The following is a 14,234-nucleotide window of genomic DNA, read 5'->3' on the forward strand; positions in this document are numbered from 1 at the left end:
TGTCGATTTAGTTGTTTTTAGTTGCCAGTCAATTTCAAAATTACAGAGTCTGGGATCTGACCATAGGAAGTCTGTCCAATATTCCTGTTTCCAGTGAATTTTAGAATTGGTTAGTTCTCTAGAGGAGAACGTGACCAAGTCCAACTGGTGACCTCGTTGGTGAGTTTTAACTGGAGAAGGTTTAAAATATCCTAATGAGGAGATAAAAGAACAAAATTCTATAATTTCGAATTGGTCTGTTTGTTCAAGATGGATGTTAATATCCCCACATAAGTTATATGGACCTAATAGCAAATTAGTTAATAAAAAATAAAAATTCTGAAACTCCACAAATCATAAACTAAACAAAAAGGCAAGCCAATGCATACAGCTGTTAATCAGGAAAAACAGAATCACTTGTTCCCATCTCTGCAAACAAGGGCTCCCAGATCATTTCATATTTCCTTAAGTATCCTTTTACTGAGTTGCAGACAGTACTGCCATTTAACCTTCACATGTTTTTGAAAAATGCTGAAGACTTAATTGTTTTCTAGGTTTTTAAATGAGCTCTTTTTTAAATATGTGCTCCTGTAATTCCTGATGTTATGTATCAGTATGGTCTTTTTTTGTATCTAGTCAAGGGAGTTGGCAGGTTATAAATCCATCAAATTGTTCTTCATAGTAAATGTCTCTGAATAGAGACCAAAACTGCCATAACATCACCTCCACACTCTGCAGCATCCTTAGCTATGGATAGAATATACAGTATTTTCCTTTAGCTGTAAAGCAAACATAATCCCACCCCCACCATGGCCCAGAGTGCTAAATGCTCCAACTCTGCTAACTGAGTAAAACAATCCAAATTATACATGCAGCTCTTTGAGCTGATCCCACGTCTGTTTCTGCCGCCATAACATATTTTTGTTAAGGTCCATTAAGAAGAATCTCCCCAAAGTTAGATAGCACACTGTCAGTCTAACAAACAGAGGCCAAACTTTAGTGATCTTGCTCCAGTAGCTGCTCGGCAACACCCCCTCCCCTTTTTTTAATGCAATGTATTATGTGCAATATTGATTTTCCACTACAATTTATTTCCAAGCTTTAATGCTAAAATAAAATTGTTTGCATAAGTAGTAGAGAGATTGTTCTGTACTGGATACCTACATTTTAAACAGATTGGGTGTTGGGACTTACCCCCCTTTTACAAAGCCAAATAGCAATGCACCAAAACTCGTTAATTCCCAATGGGCTTCGATGCATATACCACTCTCCACTGTGCTAATCAGCTTAATCATTTAATTGGTTCAACTTTTATGGGACATGTGTAATATAAGCTATAAGCTGGTGTCTTTAGATGGCAACTCTACAGTCACTAGTGTGCAATGAAAAATGTCCCATTTTTACTGCTGTATATTTGATTTTTTTTTCAGTTTTTAGTGTTGAATGAAGTTACTTTATTTTATTTTAGCAAGATATCATTTTTAAAATTTATCTCCTCCATTATTGTGAATTGTATCTCCCTCAAGAAGCAAAACTTTTATACTATGCTAAAGGTGATTTATATTTTGCTTTATTCCTTGCAGATTCAAAGTGGATTACTTGAAGAATATATACAGCTTTTAATTACATTTCCAAATAAAAACAAACATGCATACAGCTTGCATAAGAAAAGACATACATTGCATTGAAAAATATACAAAAACAGAAACTATTCAAGGAAATTAATAACAATCTGTGTAGATCAAGATAAGGAAAAAAGAAGGGAGAAGGGAGAATTACAGTCACATACAGAAGGAAAAAGAAAACCAAAAAGGAAGTTAATCTAGTATATCAATAAGCAAGATCCGCATTGGGAAAAATACTAAAATATGAATAGGAGCAGTTCTAGCATCACAAAAATTCTGCAAATGCACTGGATCCATAAAAATATAAGTACAGTATTGCTCTGATATTTTATGATTACCGGTATATTTATAAGGAAAATACAAGAAATATGCTACACCTAAAGCCAATACCTGAGCACATTTAGCTACAAAAGCTTTATATCTACTAGTCTATGTGGTTCGAGATAAATCAGGAAAAATCATTCCACAAAATGTACTTTTCTTATAGCAAAACTACAAAGAATCCGATTTTATCAGATTCCAAGGCAAAAGTAACAATCAAAGTTGTTTTAGATGATATTATGGACTGAGTTCTTCAAAAACAAACAAACAAATCAAGCCCATACTAGAAGTTTTTACTTCTCTTCCACCTTTTCAATCTCACTCAAAGGTACATTAACAAAAAAAAATTGTCATGAGAAGGGAGAGAGACTCTTTATGTATCCAAAGAACTTCCCCAAATATTTTTCAATCATGTCCACAGTTGACAATAAGGGAGATTTTGGAAAGTTTGTAAACCTCAAGTTCAGGCGCCAATTAAAGTTCCCAATTCATTCCATTTTCTGATGTATAATATTCGTATCCTTTATTAAGTCCATCTGGCACTTCGTGACAAAGTCTTCCTAGCTTTGGCACAAGGTTAGATAAGGAGCTCAGTAAACCCCGATGCAGGAGAGCCGACCAGGTTGGCCCTGCTGATTATGGAAGCGCTGATTTCCCTTGGTCTAACCTTGAGGAGCCAGACAGGGACTACCAGGGGGAGTTTAGTCCTGTGTCAGATTATGCTCCAGAACCTGCAAGTAGGGCTCCAAGGAACTCAGTAGCTAAGAAACTACGGCTCCCAGAAGGCCAGAGTCAGAACAGGAAGTGGTCACAGAGGCAAGCTCAGCTTCAGAGAGAGTTTTCTCCCTTCCCCCTCCCTCTTTAGGACAGTGGGCAGTTGAAGACTAATAAAGCAGGGCAGCTGAGAGACAAGGGGGGAGGAGCCTTCAGTGTGAGCTCAAGAGGGAGCACACTGCCCCTCAACTGAATCCTGAGGAGCTGAGCCACAATTGGGACATGATAGATATGTCAGAGGTGCGTGAGACTACAGCTGAGAGGCAACTGCAAAGCTGTGAACTGATGGACTTTGATGAACCAACTTTGCCTAATGAGGGTTTGGATGCCATGGACACCAACTGAGCAAAGGTTGGAGGTGTTTGTTAATTTTTGAGTGCCTTACCTTTTTCTGTTCTTTGTTGCTTGATAAGTTTTGAGTCAAAAGGATGTGGTATGCTGAACTCTGTAAGCTTGTTAAAGCTAGTCCCTGAAGCACTGCAATACCTGAACTGTTGCCTTAGACTGTATAACAGTGCCAAACTATAGAGAGTTGGGTTTTCCCTCTTCAGTTCAGCTGGAGGCTAATTGGGGAAAGATAAGTGACTGAAAGAACATAAGGCACAGTGGAACTCCTTTTAGGAAGAGTTCCTTATCTGCAGGCACTCCGTGGGAGGGCTACAACGCTAGCCATTTCTTCCTGTGGCTTTTTTTTTTTTTATTGCTTACAAAATTTTATTTTCCCTACTGCAGGAGTGTGGTTTGCCCCTCGCTCCTGCTCTTTTCTAAAGAAGGAATTATTGCGGGGACTATTGTTAACATAGAAGGCTGGTGAAAAGGATTGACTACACTTTTTGGTGGAATTCCCTAAGCATGTATCACAAATTTGAGTCTTATGCATATGAGAAAAACATGATCTCTCGATTCTCCACGAACATGGTGCGGAAAAAATCACCTTGGTCATTCTTAGATTCATATGTTCATTCTACTCCATAGACACTTCTGCCTTTCTTTCTTTCTTTCTTTCTTTCTACTTATCTATTTCTTGCTTTCTCTCTGTCCCTCCCTCTATCTCCCTTTCTCTTATTTACTCTCCTCGCTTTTCTGCTTTTCATATATCTTCTACTAGCAGTTGCACATACCTTGAACTTTTTTAATAATCTGGTTATATGTTAATGACTATAGACATGGTCTTATTTTATGTCACTGGTTCTTAGTCAGATTTTGTGTGTTTAAACTGCTTTCTGTATATTTCTTGAAATATTCAATAAAAATCATTGAACAAAAAAAAAAAAAAAAGAAAAGGATTGAGGTATCGGGACTGGAGTCCAGCCTAAAGTTTTCTTTGATTGGACAATTTTGAATTAGAACCAGGCAGAGGTTTGTGAAGTCAGGGTGGGCTGGTTGGCCCGGAGCTCTATGTTTTCTACAAACTGTATTGTAAGTTTTGCAAGGTACTATCCATACCTGGGCAAATTAACCTGAAGCAACAGAGTAAAATACATCTTATATTTTTCTTTCTGATATTCTGGAGTGTGTGTGGTTTTCTTTTCCCTTGCCTGAACTTATCGTGAACATTGATCTTATTGTTTTCACCCTAGGCGGTTGCCTAGAAGGCCTGAAGGATTCCCTGGTGAAAGGGAACACGCTGGGAGAAGTTAAGGTCACTAGTAACACAGCTCGCTGTGGCGATCAGGAGCTCGTGGGTGTGACACACTTGAACCTCTCCCAGCTTCTTCTCTAAAGTCTTGAATTTTCCCCATGAACTTCCAGTAATTCTTGATGTTGCTTCATCTCTGTTTGAAGAAAATTTAAAGCATCCCTGGTTTTATCAAGTCTATTCAGTACTAAATGATCCAGTGCATAGCGGTGGCTAGGAGAGCAAATAGAATGTTAGGAATTTTCAGATAAGGAATGTAATGTAATTTATTTCTTATATACCGCTAAACTCCGTTAGGATTCTAAGCGGTTTACAGAAAAAATAGACAATAGGGTGCATTAAAATTATAAGTAAAATGGGTACTTAGATATTCCCTTACTGTCCCGAAGGCTCACAATCTAACTAAAGTACCTAGAAAAATGACAATTAGTAGAGTAATGAAAAAATAAAATAGAGATAGATGAGAAAAATAAGAAAATAAACATTCTAATAAGACTACAATGGTCTAAAGAACTTTGAAAGGTTGAAAAAGAGGGGAGATAGGAAATAGAAGCATAAGGGAGAACCGTTGAAACTATAGAATTCTTGGGAAATGTAAATGAAATTTAAATAATAAAGTAGGAAACAAAAACCAAGTGGCAAAACAATGAATGAGATTTAAAAATAAAATATCATAAACTAAAAAAGAAAGTGAAAAAATAAAAACAAACAGTCAAGACTGAAGTCCAGCTTGAAATGACTTCACTGCTTTGGCTGCAAAACTTCTCCAGATGTCATCCGATCCTTGTCAGCAAACCGGAAGCCCCAAATCCAGTGTCTCCGGTCATCAACTCGTCTAAGATATTCACTCTCTCCGCCTGCATGTCAAATTCGCTGAATCTGTCTCCTTTCAGGACAGGCACCGCTCGCGTCTCTCTGACCGTTTGCGGCGCCAACCATGGCCTCCCCCTCGTGGTGGCGGTGGTGGTCGTGGGGGTCGCTCCTCATCATGGCCGAAGCTAGCGGCTGCAGCGCCTTCTCTGAGTCGACGCTGCTCAGCAGGCCCAGGCTGGCATCAGGGCCGGGTGCCTCTAGCGGCGGGCGAGCGCCGGGTTGGCTGCCGGCTTCTCGGCGACAGGGGTGACGGCAATGATGGGATGGAGGGGCTGGGTGAGCGATTGCGCCGGAGGCATCTCCTTGCCCGCATACTTCAGCTCCAACTCAGCAATCCTCACCGACGCAACCTGCCCCAACAATGCCTGATAAAAACTGAACAGTGACATCGTAAGGGAGGGGGGCGGTCTGTTCTGGGCGCCATGTTGGTCGGGGGCACATTAACTCCTCCTCTTTTTCTGCAGCAGAGTTGGCAGCTGCGCTGAGGTGCAGGAAGGTCCAGTGATGACTCACTCACACGCCAAGCCCTGGAGGAAGAGAGGTGGCCTGGAGAGGTGGCCTGGAGGTGCCAGCCGCGGTGCGAGCAGGCAAAAGGCAGGAGTAGGCGAACGGCTCAACTGCCGCAGTTCAGGAGGGTTCCCGGCTGCTTCTGGGGGGTGGAGCTTGCTCACACGCCGAGCCCCAGAGGAAGAGAGGAGGCTTGGGAGTCCCGGAGGTGTCAGTTGCGGTGCGAGCAGGGAACAGGCCGGAGCAGGTGGCCTGGAGAGGTGGCCTGGAGGTGCCAGCCGCGGTGCGAGCAGGCAAAAGGCAGGAGTAGGCGAACGGCTCAACTGCCGCAGTTCAGGAGGGTTCCCGGCTGCTTCTGGGGGGTGGAGCTTGCTCACATGCCGAGCCCCGGAGGAAGAGAGGAGGCCTGGGAGTCCCGGAGGTGTCAGTTGCAGTGCGAGCAGGGAACAGGCCGGAGCAGGTGAACGGCTTAACTGCCGCAGTTCAGGAGGGTTCCCGGCTGCTTCTGGGGGGCGGCACTCGATCACACGCCAAGCCCCGGAGGAAGAGAGGTGGCCTGGGAGCTCTGGAGATGTCAGCTGTGGTGCGAGCAGGCAAAAGGCAGGAGCAGGCGAACGGCTCAACTGACGCAGTTCAGGAGGGTTCCCGGCTGCTTCTGGGGGGCTGAGCTTGCTCACACGCCGAGCCCCGGAGGAAGAGAGGTGGCCTGGGAGCCCTGGAGATGTCAGTTACGGTGAGAGCAGGCAAAAGGCAGGAGCAGGCGAACGGCTCATAGTATCTGCTGATGTTTAGAATTTACAGCTGGTCTTTTCTCATAACGCATATACCATATGCTTCTTTTGCTTGGTTGATGTCCTTTTAGAGGATTTTATAATTAAATAGATGAAGAATTGTTGTTTAAAAGGAGGGAGCTCAACTGTCAGCCAGCCACCATCCAGCCTCCAAGTTCCGGAATGTAAAACAAAACCTGGTCCTGGGGAGCCACTTGAGTCAGTAAGGATTTTTGGACATCCACAATGAATATACATGAGAGAGATGTGCATGCAAATATTCCTGTTGGATTTCCTGAAAACCTGATTGGCTGAGGTGCCTGCAGGACCAGGTTTGGGAACCACTGCCATATTGTTATCTTCTTAATATTTTCCCTCTTTGTTTGCTGACTTGACTGACTTGAGCTCTTTCCTTAAATTCTAATTTCTAAAGTAAAAAAGAAAATTATGTATTCATATTTGAAAGAATAGCTTTGGTATTCAAATTTAACAAGATTTATAAAAAAACAACAACTCCATATTAAATTAAACTAAGGATTCTCAACTCAGCCTGTCAGGTTTTCAGTTAAAAAGTGATAAAATCATCCCAGGATACTAAAAGAACTTAAACATAAAATTGCTGACCTGCTGTTAGTGATCTGTAACCTGTCATTAAAATCATTTGTAGTACCTGAAGACTGGACAGTGGCCAATGTTACGCTAATTTTTAACAAGGGTTCCAGGGGAGATACGGGAAATTACAGACTGTTAACCCTGACTTCAGTATCGGGCAAAATAGTGGAAACAATTATGAAAAATAAGATTGTGGAGTATGTAGACAAACATGATTTAATGGGACAGAGTTATCATGGGTTCAGCCAAGGGAGATCTTGCCTCACTAATTTACTGGACTTTTTGAAGATGTGAATAAACATGTGGATAAAGGTGAGCCAGCTGATATAGTTATATCTAGATTTTCGGAAATCTTTTAATTTAATGCAGAGTTTATATACCGCTAAAACACAACTCAGTCTTCAAAGCGGTTTACAAAAACAATTAAAATATGACTAATACAATGACCACAAAACTAATCAAGTACTTTTAAGTAATTTCCCTCTCTGACCTAATAGGCTCACAATCTAACTATAGTATCTATGCAGTGACGTAGTAAGGGGGGGTGGGAGGAGTGGACTGCCCTAAGCGCCATCTTGGTGGGGGAGCTGGCATCTCTCTACCTCCTTGCCACGCTTTTGGTCTTCCTTTGTCACCCCACATGTACCTCTTTAAAAATCTTTGCCAGCACAAGCAACTATTCTAGCCTGGGTTGCGGGGCCCGGAAGTGACATCAGAGGGAATGCCAGCATGAGCAGCAGGCCAGAGAAGTTGCTTGCACAGGTGAAGATTTAGAGGTACAGGGGTGGGAAGGGAGGGTGCAAGTGTGACGGGTGGGTGGGGCTTGCAGAAGGAGCAGGGGGAAAGCAGAGAGGAAGGCGCATTGGTGCCTCTTATCCTCACTATGCCACTTTACCTATACAAGAAATATACAAACATATTTTCATATATACCAAGGATAGATAAAGGGAAGAAACAGTACAATAATCCAATAAAAGGCACAACAGAAGAAAAAAAAACCCTCCGATTTAAAGAATCTCAAAGAAAGAACCAAAAAATAACAGCAGTGAAAAAATAAATAATACCTCCCAAACTCCAACAAAAATGCAAATAACCACTAATGGCAACAAAAACTAAAAAAATAAAAATAAACCACCATCTTTTTTACTTCTCCCAGTCTTAATCAGCTTCCAGTTCCATGGAACAAACTGAGCCAGGCCAGCCTGAACTAGCACCATAAAGGCAATTCCTCCATTGCACCTGAAAGGTTTGAACCAAATTCTGCAGCCCCTCCAGCTAGATTAAAGAGGCATCCTCTGTGAAAATTAATGAGTCATGGAATAGGAGGCAAAGTTCAGTTGTGGATTACGAATTGGTTACTGGATAGAAAATGGAGGGTAGAGTTAAATGGTCATTTTTCTCAATGGAGGAGAGTAAACAGTGGAGTGCAGCAGGGGTCTGTACTGGGACCGGTGCTATTTAACTTATTGGAATGACCAGTGAGGTGATTAAATTTGCAGATGACACTAAACTAAATGTAAAGCTAGCTATCCGCTTCATAACCTCTAATTTCTTTTTATGTCCTTCCCTCATTTATTGAATTTACCTGTAAACTGTTCTGAGCTCTATCTTTATGGAGATGATGTGGTATACAAATGTGAACAAATGCAAAGTGATGCACATTGGGAAGAATAACCCAAACCATAGTTGCCATATGCTAGGGTCCACCTTGGCTGTTAGCACCCAAGAAAAAGATCTGGGTGTCAATGTAGACAATACGATGAAACCTCCTGTCCAATGTGCTGCAGCGGTCAAAAAAGCAAGCAAGATGCTAGGAATTATTAGAAAAGGGAAAGTCAACAAGACTAATAATGTTATAATGCCTCTGTATCACTCCATGGTGCAACCTCATCTGGAGTATTGTGTTCAATTTTGGTCACCTTATCTCAAGAAAGAACTAGAAAATGTTCAAAGAGCAACCAAGATGATAAAGGTTAAAATTCTGTATTTTTCGCTCCATAAGACGCACTTTTTTCCCCAATAAAGTGGGTCAAAAAGTGGGTGTGTCTTATAGAGCGAATACAATTTTTTTAAAAACACTTGCCTGCCCGGTACCTTTTTTTTAAAATGCTCTCTCACGCATGTCCGCCAACTCCTGCTCCTCTGAAGAACCAAGTAGCACAACAAAGAAGCAGAGACCCGGTCCTGAGTCAGGCATCGTCTCCTCCAGATAGGAGGGCTGCCTCTTTCCCCTCCCTGATCCGTGCGGACGCTATGGGCCAGTCCTGGCTACTTCCTGTTTGTGCACAACTTCCCGCTTGTGCTAGTCGCTGGGCGGCAGCCTCCTCATGATGTCGGGGCCAGCAGCGCACAAGCGTGCTCCTGCATGGGTCCGCATGCCATCAGTTCTCATGAGTCCCGTGAGAAGTGGCACGTGCCCATGCAGGAGTGCGCTTCTGCGCCGCTGGCCCCAATATCATGAGGAGGCTGCCACCCAGTGACTAGCACAGACCCGTGCCACGTCCAGCAGCTCCTTCACTCCCTGGCCGGGGAGACGCAGGTGCCGTACCTCCTCTGCTGCAAAGTTAGCGTTGTGCCGGGGGGCACATACAGCCTGCCCACTGGTCAAACTGATCAAGCCGGGAGCGGCGAGCAGAGACTGCGGGGGTAGGGAAGGGGAGGCGGAGGCTCCTGGGCTGAAAGGCTCTGCCTGTCCCAAGCACCCAGGCCTTAGCCTGCAGCTCTTTTGCAAAATGTGCCGGCAAGTGGTCTGCGGACAGTGCGTGGGGCAGGGAGCATAATGGTCACAACTCAGTTTGATGAAATTTACCGACTTTTAGATTTGAAAAAGAAACAGGTGCTAAAAGAACTTGAAAATTGGAACAGTAAGAAAATAAAAGAACATCAGGTTTGGAAGCAGATAAAAGACAGTGACAAGAAAACAATTGAAAACTTCCCGAAGGACTGTGAAAAGATTGTGGATGAATGTGATCCAGAATGCTTTCTTAAGGTGAAATGCTAGTGCTTTTTACTATACATACATAAGTGCTAAAACTTCTGTGTGATATAGGGGAAAAAAGCAGGGAAACAGTACAGAGGGAGTTTAACATTTTAAATCTGTTTCTTTTAGTAAAATGTATGAAAATACCCTACATATATCTGGTACATACAAACTAGTGTTACAAAATACTGTACATGCTTTGATTGAATTTAAAATGGTGATCACTGAAGGGAATGGAGCTAAGTGAAGAAAAGGAACTGAAGAAAAAGTGACAGAAATAGTGGCTGTTGACAAACTCAAAGAATGTAGGGAAGTTCACATAGTACTTTAATCTTGCAGAAAAGATGCTATTGGAATGTCTTGGAAGAAATGTTGCTCTATTTTCCTTTTACTGTTTGTAGCTGTTTGTCACAGGGAGGGGGGCAGGTGCATAACCTGGCAGGGAGAGGGGACAGGGTGCAGAGCCTGGAAAGGAGTGTGGGTTTGGGTGCAGAGCCTGGCAGGGAGTGAGGGGGGCTAGGTGCAGAGCCTGGTATATATTAGTACACAATGTGGTTCAGAATGTTTTTTTCTTGTTTTCCTACTGTAAATCTAGGGGTCTTTTTATCAAGGCACGGTAGGGGTTTAATGCGCGGAATACCGCACCTTAAGCCGCCTGTTGCACTAGTCGCTAACGTCTCCATTGACCAGGCATTAGTTTTTTTGCTTGCCGCAAGGGTTAGCACATGATGAAATGTCTGACGCGCTAACTCCGCTAGCGCGGCTTGATAAAAGGACCCCCTAGGGTGCATCTTATGGTCCAGTGCTTCTTATGGAGTGAAAAATACAGTAGCTGGTATTAAGAAAGGTTTGGATAATTTCCTGGAGGAAAAGTCCATAGTCTGTTATTGAGACAGATACGGGGGAAGCCACTGTTTGTCCTGGAGCAGTAGCATGGAATGTTGCTACTTTTGGGGGTTTTGCCAGGTACTAGTGACCTGAATTGGCCACCATGAGGATGGGTTACTGGGCTAGATGGCTGACCCAGTGAGGCTATTCTTATATTCTTATGCAATGTATATACATGAGATAAATTAGCATATCCACAGTGAATATACATAAGAAGATAGATTTGCAAACAATGCTTATTCATTCTAGGCATTCGGAAAACTTGACTGGCTAGGCGTGTCCAAGGACTGGGTTAAGAACCACTGGCTAAAACTGAAGCCTCCTATGATTTGAATCCTTCTTCCTACTGTGTTGCTTTATCGTGTTCAATAAAGATTTATTTACAGAAAAAAAAAATAAAAAACCCAAACAGCAGTAGCCGGGGCGATATTGGCTGTTGAGCCCCGGAGAAGCAGTGAGTTGTAACAGGCTGCAGGGGGCCAATGCGTCCTGTCACGCTGCTCTCTGCCAGCATGCGAAAGGCAGCGCGCCGCGTGCAGTGGCTCGAGCCTCGCGCCGCCGTCATTCTGGACGCTCGTGCAAGTGCTTAAAGCCAGCGCTCGCCTCCCCTGGGCGTTCCAAGAACTCGTCTGGGAGCTTCCCCCCCCCCTCCCTCCCCAGTCACGCGCTGTATGGCAACGAGGAGCGGGGAACTGGGCTCCCTGGGCAATTGGGTGATAGGAGCGGGGAAACAAAGGAGACGGACGGGAGATGGCTTCCTTGAGCTTGGGGCTGAACCTGTCCCGCAAGAAGAGCGTCTGCAGGAGCGCTGCGGTGGAAAGGAAAAATCTGATCACTGTCTGTAGGTAAGGAGCGCGGGCGGGGGACTCGCCCTCATTCCGAGGCAGTTACTCTATCTGATCGGATTGAAAGATCGAAATAAAAGGGCTGTTATGGGGTGGCCTCGTGGAAGGCGTTCAATGCTCTTGGCCGTGCGTTCTGCCATCGATGAAGGGGGATCGAGAAGATCAGCAGCAATTGGAGTAAAGTAGGAAGAAGTGAGGGAGTAAACTCGCAAGTCCTAGGCAATAGCGTTGCCTAGTATTGGCTGCGAAATGCGACTGAAAATAGGTGGAGGAAAGTGGTCCAATTTTTCAGATACGGTAATTGTTGTCTCCCTTTTAGATTAAAACGGTATTGCTGAATAGTTCAGTCGGAACGAATGGCTCTCTAGAGTACCCCGTTTTCAGCTGTTTCCAAAATAAAATAAAAATGTATTTTTATGAAGAGATTCACACGTATGTAGTTGTGGACAGTTCCACTTAAAGGGCAGAGCATGATTGCACTGATATTCAGAGAATCTAACATTGTGAGGGCTCTTGTTACTTAACATACCAGATGATAAGCTGCCTTTCATCCTCTGCATCTATATATTAGTGCGGTCAAAAGCGCTTCCCCCCCCCCCCCCCCACACTTTACTTTATACAGATCGCGCCGCGTTGTGGGGGGTTTGGGGGGTTGTAACCCCCCACATTTTACTGAAAACTTCACTTTTTCCCTAAAAAAACAGGGAAACAGTTAAGTTTCCAGTATAATGAGGGCGGTTACAACCCCCAAAACCCCCCACAACGCCGCCGCGATCTGTATTAAGTAAAGTGGAGGGGGGTTCCCCAACAAAACCCCCCATCGGAGCCCCTAAAAACACTCTTTTTCTTCGGCGCGCGCTTCCATCTTGCGCTCAGTTGTTGGCGCGTGCCTTTTGTCTTTGGCGGTTTTGTCTATGAACCGAAACCTAGGTCCTTTTACTAAGGTGCACTATGCGTTTTATGCTAACCGCGAACATGCCCATTATATCCCATTATATTATAACTTGTGGTTAATATTAAAGTGTTATTGCATGTTATGTGTGTGCAAGAATATGGACACTTATGAAGCAATGTAATGACTGTTTTTAAAATCATACCTAAACCAAGTGATTTAAGTCCTGGTATAACTTAGATTGAAAATCTAATTTTTTGTACGGTGATATTTGGAGTAGACCCTAGCTGGCAGCTAAACTAAACTAAACCTTAAGTTTGTATACCGCATCCTCTCCACAATCGTAGAGCTCGGCACGGTTTACAGGAATTGGGATAGAAAGGAACTCCAATGAAGGGTTAAAGGTCAAAAGAATGAAGAATGTTTAGAGGGCTAGTATATCAGAGAGGGAGGAAGTGTTACATTTTTGAGAATAGCCAGGTTTTCAGATGTTTATAGCTGGTATGTATATCTAGGAAAGTCAGTCTCTCCCCCACCCTGGCTGACCGCTTTCTCATCCATTCTCATACTTTACACACACACACACACACACTTAAAACACATACTTTTTTTTTTTAGTCAAGGTTTGTTTATTGAAAATTTTTGATAAACAAGTACATACAGTTGATTGAAAAACAAGAGTTGTACAAAGCGTGCACTGAAATGTATACATGTATCAACCTGGAATCGCACAATTAAATCATGAAAAAGAATATAAACAGTATTTCTACAACTCACAACTTACAAACCATAAAAAAAAAAGCATCTTAACAGCATGAATCAAAGGAAATAGAAAAGGGAGGAGAAAAAGCAAAAGATAAAGGAGGTTGGAGAAATCAAGTAGGAAAAATATGAAGGAAGAGTCTTAATGAGTTCCATCTGATTTTAAAGCGAGAGAATCTGCAGGTGGATTTAGCTAGGTAAGCTTCAGTGCGGTTAAGTAAGGCATACTGAGTTCCACCAGTGGGAGTGTAAAACCAGAGTGAGATCTTTCCAAGAACTGAGGAGAATCCTGAGAGCTAGAGAGAGCAACATATCTAACAGATAAGCGTCATCCTCCGGGAGTGGAGATTTTAATGCAGAGGATTTCAGTAATAACATTTGATAGGTAAGAGCTATGTTAAGGTGAAAAATGGAACATATGGTATCTCAGACCTCACTCCAGAAGGAGCCTATTGTGGAGCAAGAGAATAGGAGGTGTTTCAAAGGTGTCCAACAATTTTTCGAATAGGAAGGATTTATGTGGTGTGATTTGATGGGAGTCCACGGGGCTTTATGCAAGAGAAAAAACATGCTTTGGAGAAATGCCGCTGACCTGGAAGTATGAAAAGTAGAGTGGAAAATATGGGACCAGTCTTCCTCAGTAATGTTCAGACCTAGCTCCTGTTCCCAGGTTTTTAAAAGGGGGAGGGTCGGATTGGGAAAATAAGACTTGAGAAGTTTATAGAAATGCGAGGTAGTGTGGCCTATGTTTAGAAATTGGTTGGAAA

General features: G+C 43.1%; 1 protein-coding gene across 6 annotated transcripts in view; it reads left to right on the forward strand.

Moving 5' to 3' along the window:
- The first annotated feature begins 2,719 nt into the window (after positions 1–2,719).
- RUNDC3B (RUN domain containing 3B) overlaps positions 2,720–14,234 on the forward strand; it is a 230,784-nt gene continuing 219,269 nt past the window's right edge. For 2 of the 6 annotated variants that reach the window (XR_004538136.1, XR_004538137.1), the window contains exon 1: positions 11,415–11,813. Coding sequence is in view for 4 of the 6 variants with exons in the window: in XM_033931223.1 (XP_033787114.1) it covers positions 11,719–11,813 (95 nt within the window). In the remaining 2 variants the exon portion in view is untranslated. Of the gene's footprint in view, positions 3,051–11,414; positions 11,814–14,234 lie in introns of those variants that run through there. The other 4 variants (XM_033931222.1, XM_033931223.1, XM_033931221.1 and 1 more) reach the window with 4 other exon arrangements.

Source organism: Geotrypetes seraphini, chromosome 2, assembly GCF_902459505.1.
Source record: "Geotrypetes seraphini chromosome 2, aGeoSer1.1, whole genome shotgun sequence".
Lineage (NCBI taxonomy): Eukaryota > Metazoa > Chordata > Amphibia > Gymnophiona > Dermophiidae > Geotrypetes > Geotrypetes seraphini.